This window comes from Fundulus heteroclitus, chromosome 7 (genome assembly GCF_011125445.2).
Source record: "Fundulus heteroclitus isolate FHET01 chromosome 7, MU-UCD_Fhet_4.1, whole genome shotgun sequence".
Lineage (NCBI taxonomy): Eukaryota > Metazoa > Chordata > Actinopteri > Cyprinodontiformes > Fundulidae > Fundulus > Fundulus heteroclitus.
Window position 1 is genome coordinate 12,006,127 of NC_046367.1, and position 19,927 is coordinate 12,026,053.

At 42.0% G+C, this 19,927-nt stretch overlaps 1 protein-coding gene across 1 annotated transcript in view; it reads left to right on the forward strand.

Annotated features, from left to right (window-relative positions):
* The first annotated feature begins 278 nt into the window (after positions 1-278).
* Positions 279-19,927, forward strand: part of gdap2 (ganglioside induced differentiation associated protein 2) — a 38,129-nt gene continuing 18,480 nt past the window's right edge. Inside the window, exons 1-9 of the mRNA XM_036138927.1 lie at positions 279-492; positions 1,994-2,230; positions 6,180-6,319; positions 6,520-6,673; positions 7,289-7,377; positions 10,985-11,061; positions 11,767-11,926; positions 16,327-16,477; positions 18,090-18,166. Coding sequence (XP_035994820.1) covers positions 2,049-2,230; positions 6,180-6,319; positions 6,520-6,673; positions 7,289-7,377; positions 10,985-11,061; positions 11,767-11,926; positions 16,327-16,477; positions 18,090-18,166 — 1,030 coding nt within the window. The 5' untranslated portion in view covers positions 279-492; positions 1,994-2,048. The remainder of the gene's footprint in view (positions 493-1,993; positions 2,231-6,179; positions 6,320-6,519; positions 6,674-7,288; positions 7,378-10,984; positions 11,062-11,766; positions 11,927-16,326; positions 16,478-18,089; positions 18,167-19,927) is intronic.

Genomic DNA, 19,927 nt, shown 5'->3' on the forward strand with positions numbered 1-19,927 from the left:
TGTTATGCATTTTTTTCTTTTGTGGAGAGGGTGGATTTTTCTGGCAAATATTAGTAAAACAAACTCAAGGTTATTCCCCACGGGTTTAGGGCGTTTGACCCATGCCTGCTCTCTATTTCAGGTTGTCAACTACAAACATTATAGAAAGAGGGACAAGCGGGGGCTAAGAGCGGGCCCCAGACAAATGTATTAAATATAAAAAATATTTAAGAAATAATAATAAAATAAAACGTGTTTTATTTTGAAATCCCGCAGCCGGATGTTGTTTTGCCTGCCGCGGCTCCGGCGCGTGTCGAAGCGTCAGTAAGCTAGTAACATGTTTGCTAAGCGAGTAAGCCATGGTTATCTCGGTTGGTGTTAATTTCCTTATTAAAATGACGGCTCAGCGTGACAGCAACCCAACCTGAGCTTTTAAAGTATAATTTCAATATTTCTATGAATATTTATTATTTTTTTTGCCGTGGACATCACCTCTGCCAGTAGACACGTAAGGTAGGTATCTGCTGATTCTGGTTTTAATAGGCACCAGCTGGGCAGTAACAATACAGCTCACAACGCTTCATAAACATTGTTCTCCTTCCCCTAAATGAGGCAATTAGATGTAAGGAGGGATTGTTTTCTTAAATCTCTTTTCTATCTAACAGCCAGAGTTGTGGTTGGTTTATTTACCTGGCAGTCATGGAGGCCTGCCGTCCTACAAACACAGCGGACATTAACCTAAGATGCTGTCTAAATTTTGAGTATATTTTTCTTTTTTTGCTCACTTCCTCCGTGTCATCCAAACTGCTTTGATCGTCTGGATTTGAACAGGAAATTTGCAGAGAGTGTGATTGTAATCCTGACCCGCCCTCTTTTAACAATGGTTAAATAGGCAAATAAAAAAATAAAATAACAAAAACAGAGCTACGCAGGTGTATCCAGAACCTGGTGTACCTTTTTCAGAGTTTGTCACATTTGAATCTCAACATGCAGGGATTTTATGCAATAGAGCAACTCAGAGTAGTGCCTGACTGTGACGTGGTAAGGAAAAGGATCAGTGTGTGTGCGTGTTTTTTTTTTTTTTTTTTTTTTTTTAAATAAAACCCAAAGACTTGCTGTAAATTCGCACTCAGCCCTCCTGGCTCTTTTGGAGTTTTTCTCCTTTCTTCTCTACCAAACAGCTCAGGCTCTGTCGGGTAGAAAGGAGAACTGTGAGCAACACATTCAAAGCCTTGCTTCGGGTTCCTAGTTGGACTTAGGTCTGAGATGCTCTGTAGTTCTCCTGATGCAAGGTGAACTTCCATCCCAGTAATTAGTCCTTTGTACAATTTCCTCCAGTATTGCCCTCAATTTTCTCTACCCATCCTGCCATCATCTCTGATCAGGTTCTGTGTCCCTGATGAAGAAAAGGATCCCCACTGCATGTCATCAAAGTACATTCTTCCCCTTTTTTGTAGCTCCTCTTGCGTCGGTTTAATCAGGCAGATGTGTTTTGCTCCGAGCGAACGTGAATCAGAACATTTGATTCCTTTCTTGTTCCTCTCGCTGCCTCTCCACAAAGACCAGATTTGTTAGCTGCTCTCATAAGGTCTAATCGATGTCTCGCCTTGCGGTAGAAGTATGCATTCAATGTGTTGCACTCTTTTTAAATCACATGTGAGTTATGTTTGTTGGGGTGATTCAGTTTTTGTTCCTATTGTTTTAGTCACTTTAGGGCCTCATTAAAAAATTCTGGCCCACAGTGATGAGTCCTGGCTGAGATCAAGCTGCTTCATGCATAGAAAACACGGTCAAAGTGAAGTTAGACTTATTTTAAAGCACTTTGATGTTGGGCTAAAACATAACAAAGACAGCATAGAATTCATTAAAAACAATCGAAATAAATAAAAGCTTTATTAAAATGAAGAAGAATAAGCAGAATTGACTAAGTTTTAGGACGTGGCCGGCGTATAGATCACAATTCACGCTACGGCGTAATTAGCGATGCTAATAAACAGTTTGTTCTGCTTTGCAGCTCATCTACTTGGAGTCCCTGTGAGAGCTCCTGGTGCCTGTCAGTGGGGGGTGGAATGGATCCTCTGGGTGCTCGCTCCCAGTTTGTGGATATCCAGACTCTCCCGGTGTGGCAACAGCAGCTAAGCGAGGACGCTAAGGAGACGCCGCAGGACCAGAGCGACGGCCTGCTCAGCCAGCAGGTTTTTCCCTCCCCCTTCCCCTTCAGACCGGACATCAACCGCAAGATCATACTCTTGTGAGTCACTCTTGTGTTTCCTCGTAATGCTGCTGCTGCAGAAAGTGGGAATCTCTCCTTCTTACAAGCTTTCGGCTTTTCTGGCCTCTGTTTAGGTTCTTCCGACCTCCGTCTTTTCTTTTAGTTCTGCAGGCATGGAGCTCTGTGACAATCAACGGGAGCCATTTAGAGGTGCCTTGCAAAAGTATTCGTCAAAAGTATTTGTCTCTACATTTTGTAACATTACAAAAGCAGACTTAAATGTATCTCATTGGGGTTACATAAGCAACAGCAAACATAAACTAGGGCCTCATTATTAGTTGGAAGGAAAAAGATTCATGGTTTTTATAATGAGAAATCCGACATCAATTTGTATTCAGCTTCTCCTTAATTAGAATCAAGTGCAATCTTCTGAAGTTCCCTAGAAGTAAATAAAGTCCTCCTGTGTGTAATTATGGAACAAATGTGGAAAAATTTGATTGGGTCAGAGGAGACCAAAATGGACCTTTTTTGGCTTATATGCCACTGCTTGGCAGAACCTAAATGAACACAGTCAGTTGGAGCATGGTGGTGGTAGCTTCATGCGTTAGGAGTGCATTTCTTCAGCAAGTGCACAGAAGCTGGTCAGAATGGATAGGAAGATGAATGGAGCTAAATATAGGGTAATGATGGAAAAAAACCTGTTAGTGGCTGCAAAAGACTTTAGAGTGGGGCAGAGGTTCAGCTTCCAGCAGGACGCCCACCACACACAGCCAGCCAGAGCGACAATGGGATGCTTTAGATTTAGGATGGGCAGTCCTGGTACTTACCATCCTCCATGTTCTAGGTTACGTTCACACTGCAGGTCTTGATGCTCAATTCTGATTTTTTTTCTTTTTTTGTTGCTGAAATCAGTTTTTTTTTTTTTTGTGTGGTCATTCATATTACTAATTATGTGCTGCCACCATCAGACTTCTGTGAACAACTCAAGACCCCAAAATGACCCACATGTGATGAAAGCGTCACACAGCAGCACGCCGTTTAAAGAAGTAATGGCAGATGTAATTGTTAATAGAATACAATAAAGCTTCATTAAAAAAAAAAGAGAGACCGGTGTCTTTGTGTCATAATGAGGTCGTTGAGCAATGGGAGCCGGCAATATCAAGAGGAAAGGTAAGAAGATAACAGCACAGCTATTAATGATTGTTAGTGGCGTCATGGCTGCTGCTGCAGGGTTTCCCCCACCGTATTATAGGCCATGCTTTCCTCGCCGCGTCCGCCAGGTTAAGCGTCGTTTGTTTACTTGAAATGCTCGATGTTTGACAGCAACATAGAACGTTCAGTAAAGTTCCCGTCTGGGAGAAAACCTCCATAAGGTAATGTGCTAGATGTTATTAGCTTCACGCACGCTACTGCGCCAAGTTAGTGACGTAAATCTGTAGCACATATGAAAGTGGCAAAAATTAGATTTTTATTTTTGTATATTGGGGTGAAAAGATCAGAATTGGGCCATTCAACGAGCCATGGAAAAGACTGATATGGGTTGCATTTGCTGCTGTGTGAACACACCCCAGGATTACCAGGATGAACACACCTGAGCAGCTTCCTGCGGTGACAGGTCGGGGGTAAAAGTCAGCTATTTGGTGCATGTCTGTGTGAGCCTTTCACAAAAATCTTAGAAAAAAAGGCCAAATGTTTTTAGCTTTAACTTGACAACATGTAACAATATGTTGAATATTTTTGCAAGGCACTGTAAAGTTTTTATCATTGGCCTGAAAAATCTTAGGCCTGAGTTAGACTCTGAATCAATGAAAGGTCTTTGGGTTTACATATCAGCAAATTTCACTTATCAGCACTCTGTGATGAGTCGCAGTAATGCAGGTTTCTGTGAATCGTGTCAGTATTCAACATCTATTGCAGAGCTTTACAGTTCTATAAACATCATTATAGATAGATTTTCCTAATAAATAACTACATTAGAGTTGTAATCATTTCCTGTTTTAAAGAAACCTCGTGCGTGCTCGTTGTTTTGAGGCCAACCCTACGCATGCTATCAGTCATGTGTGCTCTGTGATCGTGTGTCACGTTTAAGCTCCTTTCACTCTGAAGTTATTGTTTAACCACTTCAATCCGTGCCTTTGCGACTCCACTCAATGAAACAGAAAGGAGGCTGGTGTGATTAATGGCACATTATTAACAGATTGGCCCCCGTCTGGATGGATTATCTACATGGGGAATTTACAAGCCTTCAGACGGCGGGCTATGCAGATGTTTGTACAGAGCTGCAAACTGTGACGGTTTCAGTAATTAACTGTCGTGTAACTGTGTACGTTTAGTGACAGTTTTCTAAAAATTTATTATTACTTATTTTTTTAGAATAATACACTGCATTGCATGGATTTGTAGAATCTCTACAGGTCTCTAATATGCTGATATCAGCTACTGGACAAAATTGTTTTAACAGTTTAAAAAAAATGACATAATAGTTTCGGTGTTTCCAAACCTATTATGTTGTTTTTTTACCGGGCAAGAACCATAGGGTCCATTTTCAGAAATGGTATTACTGGTTGGTTCGGAAACCTCAGTTAAATCAAGATGGCAGGCATTAGCATCTGGGACTTATTCTCCCTACAACATCTGTTTGAGGAGGCAAACCATCAGGCAAGCTAAGAATGTCTTGTCTGTCTCGTCACATGTGCTCGGATCAGGATATGTTCAGGGAGGAGGTTCTTGGTTCATCTGTGTAAACACAACCACCTTAAAAACTCGTTTTATACAGCTTTATTATACAGGTCCCGCTGTCGCTTGAGATGCCTCCAGAGAAAATACTGTTTCCTGGCTCTTACAGTTTTTGTGATACGCCGGACTTTGTTTTGAAACACCTCAATGGCCAACTTTGACCTGCCTTCCTTCTGTAACAACTTCCACACCAAAGGTTGTTGTTGTTAGCCTACTCTGACAACACTCGGGCGTGTCTTTTTCTGATGTTAAAAGGAGACTTTGATCTGAAATATCTAAGGGAGATCAAAAGAGAGTGAAAAAAACAGAAGAAATCTGTAGGGGTAAAAACCTTTTTCACAGCACTGCAGTTTCAGCTCATCAGAAATATCCTTTTTTTGAATTTCTTTCTTTGTCTTCTGTGTCCTCACCAAAAAGCATCACTAATGCTCTAATTTCATATTTGCTGCATTTGTAGACCATAACCTTCAGGGTGAATCATCATGTTGGAGTAAATGGTGATATCAGCTGTATAAAAACAAACAGAACATTAACTCAGTTAGACAGCGCTCAGTGTGGCGCTCCATTTTTTTTCACACAGACCGGTTTAGACTCCTTTTAGGACCTCATGGAGGACCGCCTGTCTGCAGCGGGTTTTTCTGTAGGAGCCTTGTTGTCGGAGCGGCCCCCACCGGGAGGAGGCACATGACCAGAGCTCAGGAACCACGGGCCCTCAGGCGGTGGCACCTCCTAGCTTGTGACCGCTTAAAACAGGCTTATCTGTTACGGGTCGTTAGAGGTCAGCTATAGGGATTCTTTCAGCTGCTTACACCAGCTGTTTAGAGAAGACGGGGGGCCCATCCGTGATAGAAACAGCAACAGTTACACAAACTGTGAACCTCCACCGGTATACTTGCAGTACCCGTTTGCTCAATAGATTTTCCCATTATGTTTTACAGTTAAATGACAAATAATCTATGATAAACTGTAGGTGGGTATAAAAGATGTCCTTATTGAGGGCATTTGGCCTGTGGACTGACAAGACAGTCGAAATGATGATTGTGTGTATTCATCTGACCAGAACTAGTGTACCTAATTAAAATAATTTAGTACACACAATTTTTCTTCTGTAACCATTTTGCATACTCTTTCTATTCTTGCTTCACGCTCACGATGAGGAGTTTAACCGTTATTTGGTCGTGTCAGACAAAAGTTTTCACGTGTTTTTACTGTCCATCAGAAACCTAAAGAGTTTTTCTCCCGTCTGCAACAGCACCGGTGACGTTGCCCTGCTGAACTGCACCGCCATTGTGAACACCAGCAACGAGTCGCTAACGGACAAAAACCCAGTGTCTGATAGCATCCACCTGCTGGCCGGGCCCGAGCTGCGGGAGGAGCTCGTGAAGCTTAAAGGTACAGCTGAAAGGAAGCATCACAGAGAGGAGACCTGACTTAGAGTTAGTTTAGGAGTCTAACACCAGAGGGGACAAAACGTGTGCCTCTAACTGTCTTTCAGCCTGCATGAGTAATGATAGTAATGATTCACAAGCTGTGAGGTCTGCACAGACTGTCTTTTTCAGATCCCCGAGTAGTTTTGTGAATTTGTGTTGCAGGATGCCGGACCGGGGAGGCCAAACTGACCAAAGGCTTTAACCTGGCGGCGAGATTCATCGTCCACACTGTGGGGCCCAAGTACAAAGCCAAGTACAGGACGGCGGCGGAGAGCTCGCTGCACAGCTGCTACAGGAACGTCATGCAGCTGGCAGCGTAAGAGCCGGCGGTTCAGCCGGTCACTCAGTCAGTCTGATACTGGCCAGCTTTATTATTACCTCAACACTCTCTCTGTTTGGCTCTGGCTGGGGATCAGCTCTGAGTGATGGAAATCCCTTCAGCTTTGTTGAACTTTTTCTTTCCTCTCAGATGTGACTTGGTGTAGAAACGTCTTGTTTTGGTGAAAGCTCTTGAGATCTTCCAGAAACAACACAATTAAATCTTTGGATCATTAATCAAATCTGCAGCTGTTCTGGCTCCTAAGATTGAAGTGAAAGGTTTTGGAATTTAAACATTGGGAAATGAAAAATCTACCTGACCTTTCTCACATTCAGACCACATTTGTTTGTTTTTTTGTGTGTTTTTTTTTTTCACAAGTAAATTCACTAGTTTTGCGATGCCTTTAGTTTTGTATTAGGTAAAGGTCTCCGTCCAACCAGACTGCATCGCTTGATGTGATTTTATTAGTAGTATTTGTCATGCTTTATTATGTATCATCTTGATTTAAAGATGTCCCTCAGGTTTAATTGTGCTATATTATTTTTGCAAATAAAAACATTATATTAGGCTGTAGCTAAAATGTGATTTTTTTTCTTTTTCTTTTCCCTGCAGAGAACAGTCGATGGCATCTGTGGGCTTCTGTGTGGTGACCACCGCTAAAAGAGGGTATCCACTGGAGGACGCTGCACACATCGCTTTCAGTAAGGCAGATCAAGAAACGTTTGCCTCTAACATACACAAACATATCTTTCTTTTATTACCTGACTTTGTTTTGATACGGTACTGGCTCATCAGCCTGACCAGTTGCTCCTGGTGTTAAATCTGTCCTGACTTTGTGAATTAATAATAAATACATCATCACATCAAGGGGGGGGGGGGGGTTCCACTGAGCATTAGACAGGATATCAGGAGCTCTGCTGACATTTCTGGGACCTCCCAGATGCATTCAAGCACTTTATCTGCATCATTTCTCAGAAACTACCTCTTAACCAAGTCACATTTTTGAGTTATTTTGCATGCAAACTGTCTTAGTGTGACTGTGCAGCTCAACAGAGGAAATGGAGAGTAAATGTGTTTAATAGGAGCAGAACCCATAGCACAGTTGGAAGCACTATTGTGTTTCAGCATGAAGATCCTGGGTACAAACACTTGGCTGAGGTTTTTCTGCCAGGAGTTTGCATGTTCTCCCTGTACATGCTTGGTTCTCTACAGGTACTCTGTAGAGTTTTGATCGGGCCCAGTAAATCCAGGCTGACCCGACCTGGGCCCGCGGGCATGAATCTTACCCCACACACTTGAATTGTGGAACCGAGGATGACGAAAACCCATTGTGAATAAAAATAGTATTTAAGGTATTACTGCTACTTAGGCTACGTTCACACCGCACGACAATGCGACCCAATTCCCATCTCTCTGTCCATATGCGACCCCTATCTGTCTTTTTTTCATGGCAGTGTGAGCGGCCCAATTCCGATTTTTTCACCCCCCAGAAAATCTGATCTGGCCCACTTCCATATGTGGTACTAATTCAGATACGGATCAGATTTTTTTCAAAGCGTCCGCAGTCTGAACGGTCATGTCACATTTTATCCATCTTTCACGTCACTCTCCTGTCTCTCACTACATCCGCACACAGTAGTAGCAGTTAGTGCTTCATAGAAGACCGTTGCTAATAGCTGTGCTGCTTTCTTCTTACCTTCCTCCATCTTGCTATGATGTGGTCTTAATATTGTCGGCTCCCATTGCTCAACAGCTTTCTAATAATGATGAGAGATGCCGGCCGGTATTTGCGGGGTTTTTTCTTGTTGAGTTTTTTTTTTTTTTACAAAACTTTATTGAACACATTCAGAAACAATTACATTCACTCTTAGCTCCGTAAACAGTGCACTGCTCTGTGATGTCTCTTTCTGTTATTCGCATATGTGGGTCGCTTTGCGGTCTTAAACCATTCACAGAAGTATGACGGCGGCTGCATTTATCAGTAGTATGAACTGCTACCTCAAAACAAATTAGATTTCAACAGATCAGAATTGAGCATCAAGACCTGCAGTGTGAACGTAGCTTAAGACGCAGACAGTGCGTGCAGCTTGCACCACGGCACTGAATCCGCTCGCAAGGAACGCTAGGTTAAAGCGCACTCAGCCCAGTGTGCTCCACAGCGAGCTCTGACCCCGATGTCCATGTTGTGAAGGTCGCACGTAGGGTGTAGCAGAGCAGACTCAGATGTGCCATCCGCCTAAGCTCCTGCAGCTGCAGGATGGGCTCATATACTTAACAGATGTGTGTGTGTGTGTGTGTGTGTGTGTGTGTGTGTGTGTGTGTGTGTGTGTGGCCTGAGTGAATCCAAATCAAGTGTGATGTGGACGAGAGAAACTGATCAGAACGCCGGGCGGGGCCACGTTCATGTGCACAGTGCATGCTCTGCTCGTGCCTAATTACCAGACTTTCTCTGTTTTCACTAAAGAGTATTTGACAACTAAAGCACTAGTCCTCTACTTTATTATAAGTCTAACCACATTATGCATCCACTACAACTAAATAGACTTAGCTTATATCACATGAGGTGGGGGGGGGGGGCCTCAAGGTAGACCGAATTTTGGGTCGGGTTGCGTACAAAATCCGTACCCTAGTACTTTCTTCTCACAGTCCGAAAACATGACTGTTAAGTTAACTGGTCTCTGCAAATTGTCCCTGTGTGTGTACTTATAAGTCTATTGTTGTGTAGACCAAAACTTAACAGTAAACCAACGTTGTGTGGACAATTGGCATTGTGAGGACATTTTCCAATGTCCACAATGCACAATGGACTAATGCTTAGGTTTGGGCTAAGGTGTGAATGGAGTTTAGGGTTAGGTTCAGGGATATGGCATAGAAAGCAATAGAAAATCAATAGAAGGTCCACACAGTGATGTACGTGTGTGTGTGTGTGTGTGTGTGTGTGTGTGTGTGTGTGTGTGTGTGTGTTTTTGAGGTTTTCTGTGATATTTCTCTTACCTGTAGAAAGACATCATATTACTTTGTGCTTGCTGAAAAGTAAATGGAGACTTTGAGTGGTGATTGCTAACTGGCCAGTCCGTCACACCCTGCCTGTTTTAGCTGACTGTGGCGATTCAAAACAACTGCATCTTAAAATGTTCACATAAGTCGGATATCACTGCTAACACTGTTAGTAGACATGAACAGCCTAGTTTCACAAGAGATTGTTGTTACATCTCTTCTTACATTTGATGCCTTTTTGTTTAGCTGAACAGTATCTCTGTCCCAGTGTGGAGGAAGTGTTAGTTCACCCTGCCCGCTAGCTATCAGTCCGCCGATTCAGCTACAACACTTCAGTCCTCTGTACACTGCAAAAAGAGAACTATAAATAAGTCAAATTTTCTTGAAATTAATGTATTTTTCCTTGATTTGATAAATAAGATTCTGCCAATGGAATGAGTATTTTTACCCCTAAAACAAGATAATTAGATATACTGCCCTTTTTTCCCCCCTATTTTTAAGTGCAAATATCTTATTCTATTGGCAAATAATCTTATTTACCTGGTCAAATCAAGAATAAAATACTCTCATTTCAAGAAAAAAAAATCTTCTTATTAGTTCTATTTTGCAGTGTAGTAAGCTTTTAGACTTCAGCCACCTTTAAGGTTACAGCGTTGCAGACCCCTGTCACCTCCACTTGGTCTCTGTGAATCACAGAACTGAGTCTATGACAGCTTTCTGTAAATATAGCAGTCCTGCTGTGTGGAAATAAATAAATTATATTTGATCTCAAGTCCTGCACATATACTCAAACCCAATTCTAAAAGCACGTTGGCTTAATGTAACGGATTTCTCTCCAAAACACCCGGCAGTGATCGGAAGTCATCTGAGCAACATCCGTGTTTTTGATGTTTTTTAACATAAATGATTCTTTCAGCCCAAGGGTTCGTTGTTTTTGTTTCCCTCCAAGCCGCCCTCTCCACTTATGGTTGGCGTTTCGGCCATTTTTCTGAGCACTGCATGGTCTGACCTCTGGGTCAATTTGCTCTAACATCCATTACAACCGAAATTACTGATGGTCATTGTAAATGTTTCATGTTAAAATGTCAAAGTGAACGAGTGTAAGTGTAGACAAGTGTCAATGTGAGCTGTAATTAGAAGTATCATAAGGATTTAATGATGGTGGCTCCATGTACCTACAGTTTGTTAGTCTCAGCCCAACAAACTGTAAAACGTGATGTTGTCAGTAAAGTATTAATGCGGGAGCTTCACTGGGTGCGTAGATCTCCTCAGTGTTTCATATACTAACGGTTTGTGTCATTGTGTTTACAGGAACGGTGCGCCGGTTCCTGGAGAATCATGGAAACAGCATTGACACAGTGGTGTTCGCAGTGTCGGACACAGAGGAGGTCTGTGTGACTCTGATATGTGCCACGATTATGTTTTCCTCAAATGTTACTCAGAAGAAAGTACTTTCAAGCCTCGTTTGTGTTAAAAAAATTTTAAACTTTGTTGGTTTTGTATAGCAGACTGAAAAGGGAAAATCGTTTGCTAAAATGTTTTAAAAGATTAATGCTAGCGATACTGCCAATGTGACATACTTTTTAGTTAATGTTCCACGTTAACTTTTAATTTTATCCCAAAAGTATTTGTATTTGGAGAATGCTGTCTTGTTTAAAGCAAATGTAGCAGCGAAGCAGCATCTTGGTTATCCCAAATGGCAACATTAAAACAGTTCTTTAAACCTTTAGACTATTCTGCAAAACAGAGAGGCTCAGGGTTTGTCCACAGTCATGTAAAAGACTCATTGCCGTTTTTTTCAAAATGCTTCCTGGCTTAGTGTGGAACAAGCAGTTATTGGGTTTAGGAGGGGATTGCTTTTTCACATAGGTCCATGTTGGTTTGGACAGCTCTTCTGGGCTAATTTAGGAGAGCAAAGAAGCTGTAAATGTTCATACATGGTTTACTGTCCTAAAAGCACTTAGTTGGAATCATGCAGACTCTTTCTATAGCAGGTTAAATCATCCAACTGAGACCTGCTTTCTGAAATGTCTCTGTGTACAGAGACATCCTGGGATAAAAGATACTGAGGTAATCTGTGTGTATTCTTTTAGCCTATGTACAAGAAGCTGCTCCCGCTGTACTACCCTCGCTCCGAGGAAGAGGAGAAGGCCTCCCTGCCTCTCATCCCGGCTGACATTGGCAACTCTGAGGGAGAACCGGTGGTTCCAGAGAGACAGATCCGCATCGCGGAGAAACCGGGCAACCTGGAAGGTACTCTAACCCTGCAGAGCAGAACAATCTGGTTTTAAAAAAAAAAGACGTCATTCTTTTCAGGCGGTTGGTTTCAAGTTTGGACGCAAAATCTTTCTGAGTCCCAGATCAAACATTTATTCTTTGGCTCAAAAAGTTATCAAACTGAGCAGATGCCGATACACATGTTTTTTTTTATTCACTTCCAATAATCCCTTTCAATAGAAAGACATGCCCCCCCCCCCCCCTTTTTTTGTTTAAAAGTTACAGATGAAGGCTTTCTATTTTGGACTTCAGGAAGTCTGAATAAATAAAATATACAACACATTAAACACACAACCTCAGCTAACGGGCCTGAAATGTCCGTGTGTAGTGGGTAGTGTCCCTCAGTGGGTAGTCTGGAAGACATTTGTAGATGCAGCTGGGTTTGTGAAAAAGGGCGAAAGGAAATAAATCTGTAGGAATAAAGTCAGGACAATAATTATCAGTAACCTGCTAACTTTAGACACCTGCATTTAGTAAACATTAGGGTTGTATTTAACATCTTGACAATTTGTTTTTAGCTAAACAAAACATAGTCGTGTTGGCACTGGTGTTAACGAAAGTTTAAATGCAGGTCAGCACATGTTAAGCCTGCAGCTCTAGGCAGCTTAACGTTGCACATCTCAGACTAGATTGACCTGTGCTTCATGTTCCATTTGTGCTGCAAAAGGTTTTGTTTCTCCAATCGGGATTTTGAAGATATTAGTAAAAAGGTTCAACCCATACCTCCTTTGGTCACAAACAAAGGGGACGTCACAATTTTAGATTTTTTTTCTTTATACTTTAATGTATTTAAAGGTGTGTTGAGACAGCTGACCGGTACCGGGTGACTAGCAGGACTCAGAAAGAGGAAACGGGGAACATCCCAAGCTGTGTACGCCTGGGGGAAGAGGGAGGGTTAGTTTGCAGACCCACAGCGTCTGGCGGTGGAAGGAGCATCTCTGTGGAAGAGGCAGAGCCTGAAGGAGAATGTGATTCCATCGCCATGGCAGCGGTTGCCAAGGTAGTTGAAAAGCTCCCTGGCAGCAGGATGCCAGGTGAGGATGAGGTTCAGCCTGAGATGCTGAAGGCTCTGGATACTGGGAGGCTGTAATGGTTGACGTGCCTCTTTATTGCTACATGAAGGACCGGGACACCGTTGGAGTAGCAGATTGGGGTGGTAGTCCCATTTTTTTAAGAAAGGGGACCAGAGAGTGTGTTCCAACTATCCAGGGATGACATTCTGGGAAAACGTACTCCTGAGTTGGGGAGTGGAGGCTCCAACTGATAGCCGAACCTCTGATCCAGGAGGAGTATATGGCTTTGGTTCTGGCCATGGAACAGAGAAAAAGATCTTTACCCTTGAATATTTGCTAAGGGGGTCATGAGAGTATCCTTCTCTGGTCTACATGTGTTTTGTAGATCTGGAGAAGGATTGCAACCGTGTCCCCCAATGTATTTTGCCAGGAGTGCAAGGGTAGAATGGGACATCTGGGCGGCTTGTAAAGGCTAACCAGTCCTTGCATCTCCAAAGCAAACGTTGTGTCAGCATTCTTGACACAAAGTCAAACTTGTTCCTATTGCACCTTGGACTCCATCACCGATCCTTTTAGTGGTGGTCATGGACAGGATCTCAAGGCGTAGTCGTGGAGAGCAGGGTGTCTGGCTTCGGAACCAGGATCTCAGCCGAGCTTTTTGCAGATGATGTGGTGCTGTTGGCTTCTCTAGGACTTGACCTCCTGCATACTCTGGAGTGGTTCACGTCTGAGTGGGAAGCGGCCAGGATGAGAGTCAGCTCCTCTAAGTCTGAGGCCGCCTTTCTCAGCCGGAAAAAGGTGGCCAACCCCTCATGGTTTGGGGGTCTGTCTCTGCCTCAGGCGAAACGCTCTGGGTACCAGAGTAGTAAAGAAAGTAATCTAATAATTATCCTCACACTATTAGAGTGTAAATACAATTCCCCTGTTAGACCATCGGACATAAAGTAACATTTTATTATTCACGCAGATTTAAGGTGAAATATGACTGACACCTTATGTAACGCATCTATCACCGGAGGAGGTGAGGTGCTGATTTTAAACGATATGAAAGGTTTGAAGTGCCACTAAAGACCTAGAAATATGTTAGTTCTTCTCTGTTTACTGCCTAATCATTATTATATCAGCAGCCTCCAGCTCTGACCCCCCCCCCCCACACACACACACACACACACATAGAATTGGTATAAAGAAGCAGCAGTCCTCAGCTCCAGCAGAATGTTTCTATTTATCTCCATCCATGCTTAAATGTGCATGGACCTTATGGAGATATTAACTCACACAGGCTGGTAAAATCTGATTTACCCTGGTTAGTTGAACAAATACTTAGCATTTTACAATATTAAAATTCGTCAGCCTACTTCCTCCTCCGGTGATGTGTGCACAAGACACACAAAGGAGAGCAGAGTGAGTGCAAAGGCAACGATTCTGCAGTAAAAATGCAGAACCTGAACTAAGAATGTTGTGTGACAGGCAGCCAGTGTCTCAGCTGTTATTTACTCCTCCAAGGTAAGTGGATTAATGGGTCTTCATGCTAATACCAGATCAGGAAGGTTTCTCTCTGTTGAAGTTCCAGTGAGTTTAAAGATTTAAAACATGGAGCTTTGATCGTTTCTGTTTAGATCTGTAGGCTTAATTGTTCTTGGTCGAAACAATAATGGATCTCACGTGTGGGGCAACTATTCTCACTGACAACTCTGAAAGCAGCAATCAATCTGAGAGCAGAGGCATCGTTTTTTGGTGCACTAAAGCATTTTCAGTATCCAGATTTAGTGTCTTCACCATCAGATAATGCACTGCTCTCACTCAAAGCCCCCCTAGAACTGTCACATTATGCTCTGACTGATAGTTGCTTGCACAAATATCGCTGCTTGCGTTTGAATCCTGTTCTTCGTGCCCAACCGTGTGCACAGGACGGATCTGGTTGCATCTTAACTGTGTGCAGAAGAGCAGGATTTAATCACAAATGGCATTAAATCAGAGTTCAGAAACAGATTTGAGAGAGAGCGGAGCATATTTCTAAGCATGTAAGGTTGCTTTGTGTGAGAGCAGAATAGTCGTCAACTCCAGTCCTCAAGGGCCGGTGTCCTGGAACCTTGGCTGCATGCAGTCAAGGTCTCAGTCTTAAAGGAGGAAGGAAGGAGCTAGGAAAAGAAGCCTGTATGCTTCCTCCCACGGCTAGTTTTGCTTAGGAACCCCGCGACGTCACCTACCAGCGCTTAGAAGCCTCAAGGTATCCCACAATCCTTTGCGTGACATAACGTATCAGCACAGCCACATCAGGGAAATCAACGAAAATGTCCGTAGAGAAGAGAGCACGCACTTTGTGGTTCATTTTCAGAAGGTTGTAGGCCCGGATTTGACTCTCATCATCCATGTGTGTTTCTGTCACATCATGACGTCGGAGTTAAAGGCTGTTTGAAATCAGCACAGCAGACCGAAACACCTTTCCTCCCCACGGTAGAGTTGTGACTGTTGTCCCTGTGAAAGCTCAAGCAATAGGAGCTATTATTAAGGGTATTCGGATGGAGCCAAGGGCTCCAGATTCCTGCCAATTAGCTGATTATTTGCAGGACACCAGCCCACAAGGTCTGGAGTCGAAGATCCCTTCAGTGTAGTATCAGAGAGTGAAATCTAAAGTGGATTCTCTTCTATTTTGAAAGAATAAATCTTTATCATCCCAGAAAAGGGACTTCAGCGGAGTAAAAAATGATCAGGCATCCAAAGCTCCATGTTCTCTGTGCTCCATATGACCTCTGGAGCTAAAGAAAGCTCTCTGAACGCGAGGTTTCTGGAGGCCAGACTGTGGAAGCCAAAACCATTGTGGCGGTGAGTGAGTTTGTTTTCCATGTCGAGTCTGTTGCCTCGATTGACCTCAACTATGATGTCTGCTGGCACGAAGCTTCAAAATGGGGAGATTTGGCTTTAGACTGTGGATCCAGAGCAAGCGTGCTGACTGCGAAGGAAGCCCAATAACAGCACTAACCGATGCCAAGTGACTCACGCATGGTGTTGATCAAATGTACGCCGTATGTGTGGTTGTGGGGGGAACCAGCAGAGCTGCAGACTTGAAGCTGTGCCTGGATGTTGTCAGCTGAGGCCATGACTTCAATGGCATTGTTTCCCTAAACACACGAATAATGTCATGTACATCTGCAGCTGGGGGAAATATAACACACGAGGACAAGCAAACATGCTCTCACAAATGTGGCAATCAGCAAGCCGATTCAAGCTAGACTACGCTTTCTGTAACGCAGAAAGCGTAGTCTAGCTTTCATTTTGTAATAAGCCTCATTTTGGTATCAGAAGAGTAAAGAAAGTCAATTAAAGGTGAAGAACCAAGTATCATCTGTTTTTTTTGTCTAGATGAGTGTGCAGAGGAGAGCCTAGAACTGGATCTGGGTCAGGTGGGGAATCACGCCTTTGCTCGGATGGAGGGCGACGTGGACAAGCAGAGGAAGCTGATCTTGCAGGGCCAGTTGTCTGAGGCAGCCATGCAGAAACAGCATCAGAGAAAGTAAGAGTCCAAGGAAAACATTTGGCAGACCTGCTGTGAAAGCGTGGCTTAATGTGATTCTTCTAAACCTCAGCCGGTTCTGTCACCAGCAGTAATAGGATGCTATACTGGAGAAGGAACTGAAGGCTTCCCTGTACAGTGGATTACGCAGCTAAGCTTTAATACAGGGTAGAAATGAGAGGCTTGTTGTTGATTTCCAGTCTCTTAAGCTCTAACCTGTCAATAACGGTTTTAGGTTATTCAGATTTCTCTTAAGAACTATAAATTCCAGCTTTCAAAATAATCAGTTTTGCCTTCCTGGCACGATTGGCCATTAATCATTTATACTATAAGCAGAGGTGTGTGTGTGTGTGTGTGTGTGTGTGTGTGTGTGTGTGTGTGAGAGAGAGAGAGAGAGAGAGAGGAGAAACCGTTAAAGTGAAGCAGTGTTACAGATTTAAAACAGACATGGATGACTTTTTTAATTTTCTGATCCAGCATTTTATATTAGCATGGTGAGCCTTACCCGTGAACATCACTTCTGGATTTCCAAAAAGCTGTCAATATTTCCCAATCCAGCCTTTTCCTTGGCAAACCCAAAATAATAAAACAGAACAACTTTAATTTCCCCAGTTTCTACTAAATGGTGCTTCTGGTAAGTCTCCCTCTTCGCCTCTTTAATAAAATGAGCACAAGTGGAGTTAGGCGTGGGCAATATGGACTTTAAATTTGATGTTGATATAGTGTTAATGTTGTGAAAACGCTAAAAATGATGATAAAGACTTAACAGCTTCTTGCAGTCTTTTTCAGGTGACTGTGACTGTAGGTCAATTATAGCCCAATAAACACAAATATGGTCCTTAAAAACATTTAAAAATGTGAGGTATATTAAAACAAAATTCAAAATATGTTTCATTGGGATTATTACCAAACTACCCAGTAACTGCATTTAATTATATTTTAGAATTTATTGATATTTATTCATGCTCTCAATAAACCAACAGTGGAAAGACAACAATCCTGAAAATAATGGCAGTTTTGGGGGTTTTCAGACAACACTAGTTGGATTTTATCGTTATGAAGATTAATCCAAATTCTTATGATGAGAAATTTTTCATGATAACCATAAAACGATGCGATAAAGAGTCTAAGTTGAGTACAAAGTATGTAATTCACAGGCTGGTCAGCAGCCACCAACGCCGTGCTCTCTAGCAGCCAGAACAGCTTCTCCTGATAAGTTTTCTTTTAAACGGCTTCTTAAACTTCTTGTGTTTTCTCTCACTTGTTTTTTAAACATCCCTTTACTCAGCAGCAGTTATAAAGCAAAGACGGCCTCAAAAGTAACGTATGGACTTCCAGAGTCTGCATTGTAATTCATAGCCTACAAGCTAAATGATCTGCTGCACGGAGAGCTTTGATTTCCTCCAAACCACAGCAGAGATGTCATGCCTTAATAAGAACTTCTGCGCCTCTTTTAGCCGATGTTACATAATGGTCAAATATCTACAGAGAGGCAGTAGTTGCAATATTTGTAAAGTGTGTCCGCTTTGGGATTATGAAGCATGCCCTGTACCTCAGTTACATAATGTAACAAAAGTATAACAGATTTTCTTTGTGTGTTTTGATTGTGCAGCTACAGCCGCTGGCTGTGTCGAGCGAGAGCGGAGGATCTGTCAGACATCGCTGCACTGAAAGCCTTATATCAGACCGGTAAGTATGGAAGGATATGATTCTCAGCAGCTCACACTAACACGTTTAAGGTAGCAGATTATTTTTAGCAGTTTGCATTTAGTCTATAGGGTGTCTGAAAGGCCCCCAAAGGCTTGTTCTGACAGTGGCTGCTTTACCCTATATTTAGTACAGTCTGTGTAAGAGTATTCACCCTCTTGAGCTATATAATATTGCAATCAGAAGCCTCAATGTTTTTTGATGGAATTTTATAGATTAACAGAGTTACGCATAATGAGAAAGGAAAAGTACAGGTGATTTACCTGTTTCTTATACAATTAAACATTTAAAAAGTGAAAACCACAAGAACATTCCAGATGCAAATGGAGGAAAATGTAGATATTAAAAATGTCTGTCATGTTCTTTAAAAAAGAAAAGAATTCTGATAAACAGGGTTTTTAGGCAGTCTGGAAAACTTGTCTATCACTTCTATCATTTACTTGGTCTTGAAAACAATGCAAAAAAATGTCATTAAAAATGGAAAAATCCTTGATTTTTTTCTTTTCTTTTCATTTTTATTTTTTTATTTAGTTTTTTCATTCTTTCATTTTCCAAATGACAAATAATTGTGTCTAATAAATGTAAAAGTTTCCACTCTGATTTCTTGATTACATGTGCTTTATGTTTGAGTTACTAAATCACTCCTTGATGGTAATGTTTTTCCCATTCCCTCACTACTGGCTAAATGAACTCCTTCAGAGACCCAGAACGGGTCATTTTTCTTCATGCTTTGTCTAAACCGCTTCAAATTCAGGGTGAACTGTATGTGAGCTTCTTAAACTGGCTCTAAATCTGCTATTCGTACGGTCTTGCGCACAAAAAGGTCCCAAAGTTGTCAAAATAAGATAATTTAATTCTGGTTCCTTCATATTTTGCTGGACAAGCCTGAGGAGGTGTCTAGATGTTGGAAATAAGAGATCTAAGTTAGTCATGATTCTACAAAAGCATGACATGGTTTCCTTGTTGTTGGACCGGGCAGATAATAAGAGCCGACAAGTTTTTAAAAAAGCGAAACAGCAACATTTTATCTTCAAATCAATGAAATATGTTACCAGAAACACTGGACAGAAATTTAGACTTTGCAGGTGTTGTTCCTCACCAGGAGGAGGCGCTGTTGTCGTTCAGTCCAGCATCATGTTTTGGGATTTGATTGGAAAGGGTTTTTACAATGATGTCTGAAACTTAATAGGCTGCATATGACATCTTTTATTTAAAAGTAACATTAATAGGGGGTAGATACTCTTGTTAAATATTTAATAGTTATAACAAAGATTAAACTTGTAACATTTTTTTATTTACCAGCTATTATTTTTTTCCCGTGAGGGAGAAAAAAAAATCCTTATTTTTATTTTAGTGCCAACACAAGAGTTTTACCAAAAGGTATTAAGGGCAGCTAAACTTTTGAAGCTAAGTTGCTTCATCGCCCTGTTCTTCTTAAAGGGGATTTGTTTTGTTTCTTTCTGTCATCAAACCTGACTGACAGGCTTTTGTTTAGTTTAGCAAGAGGATAGAAGCTGTGTCACTCCCGAGAACAGAAAGCATGCATTCAAATGGGGTTTAAGCAAAATCTGTTCTCAGAACAGTTTCATGTTCATCATGAAGATCAAAGAAAAACCCGAGTTCATGGTTTGATGTGCTTGATACCAGGCAGCCTGTTGTCACGCTGACAGATTCTCAGCCTCTCCAAACCAGCGTTCTTACAGATGCCGATAACTACTGCATAACTTTTAATGTTTGTTCTGC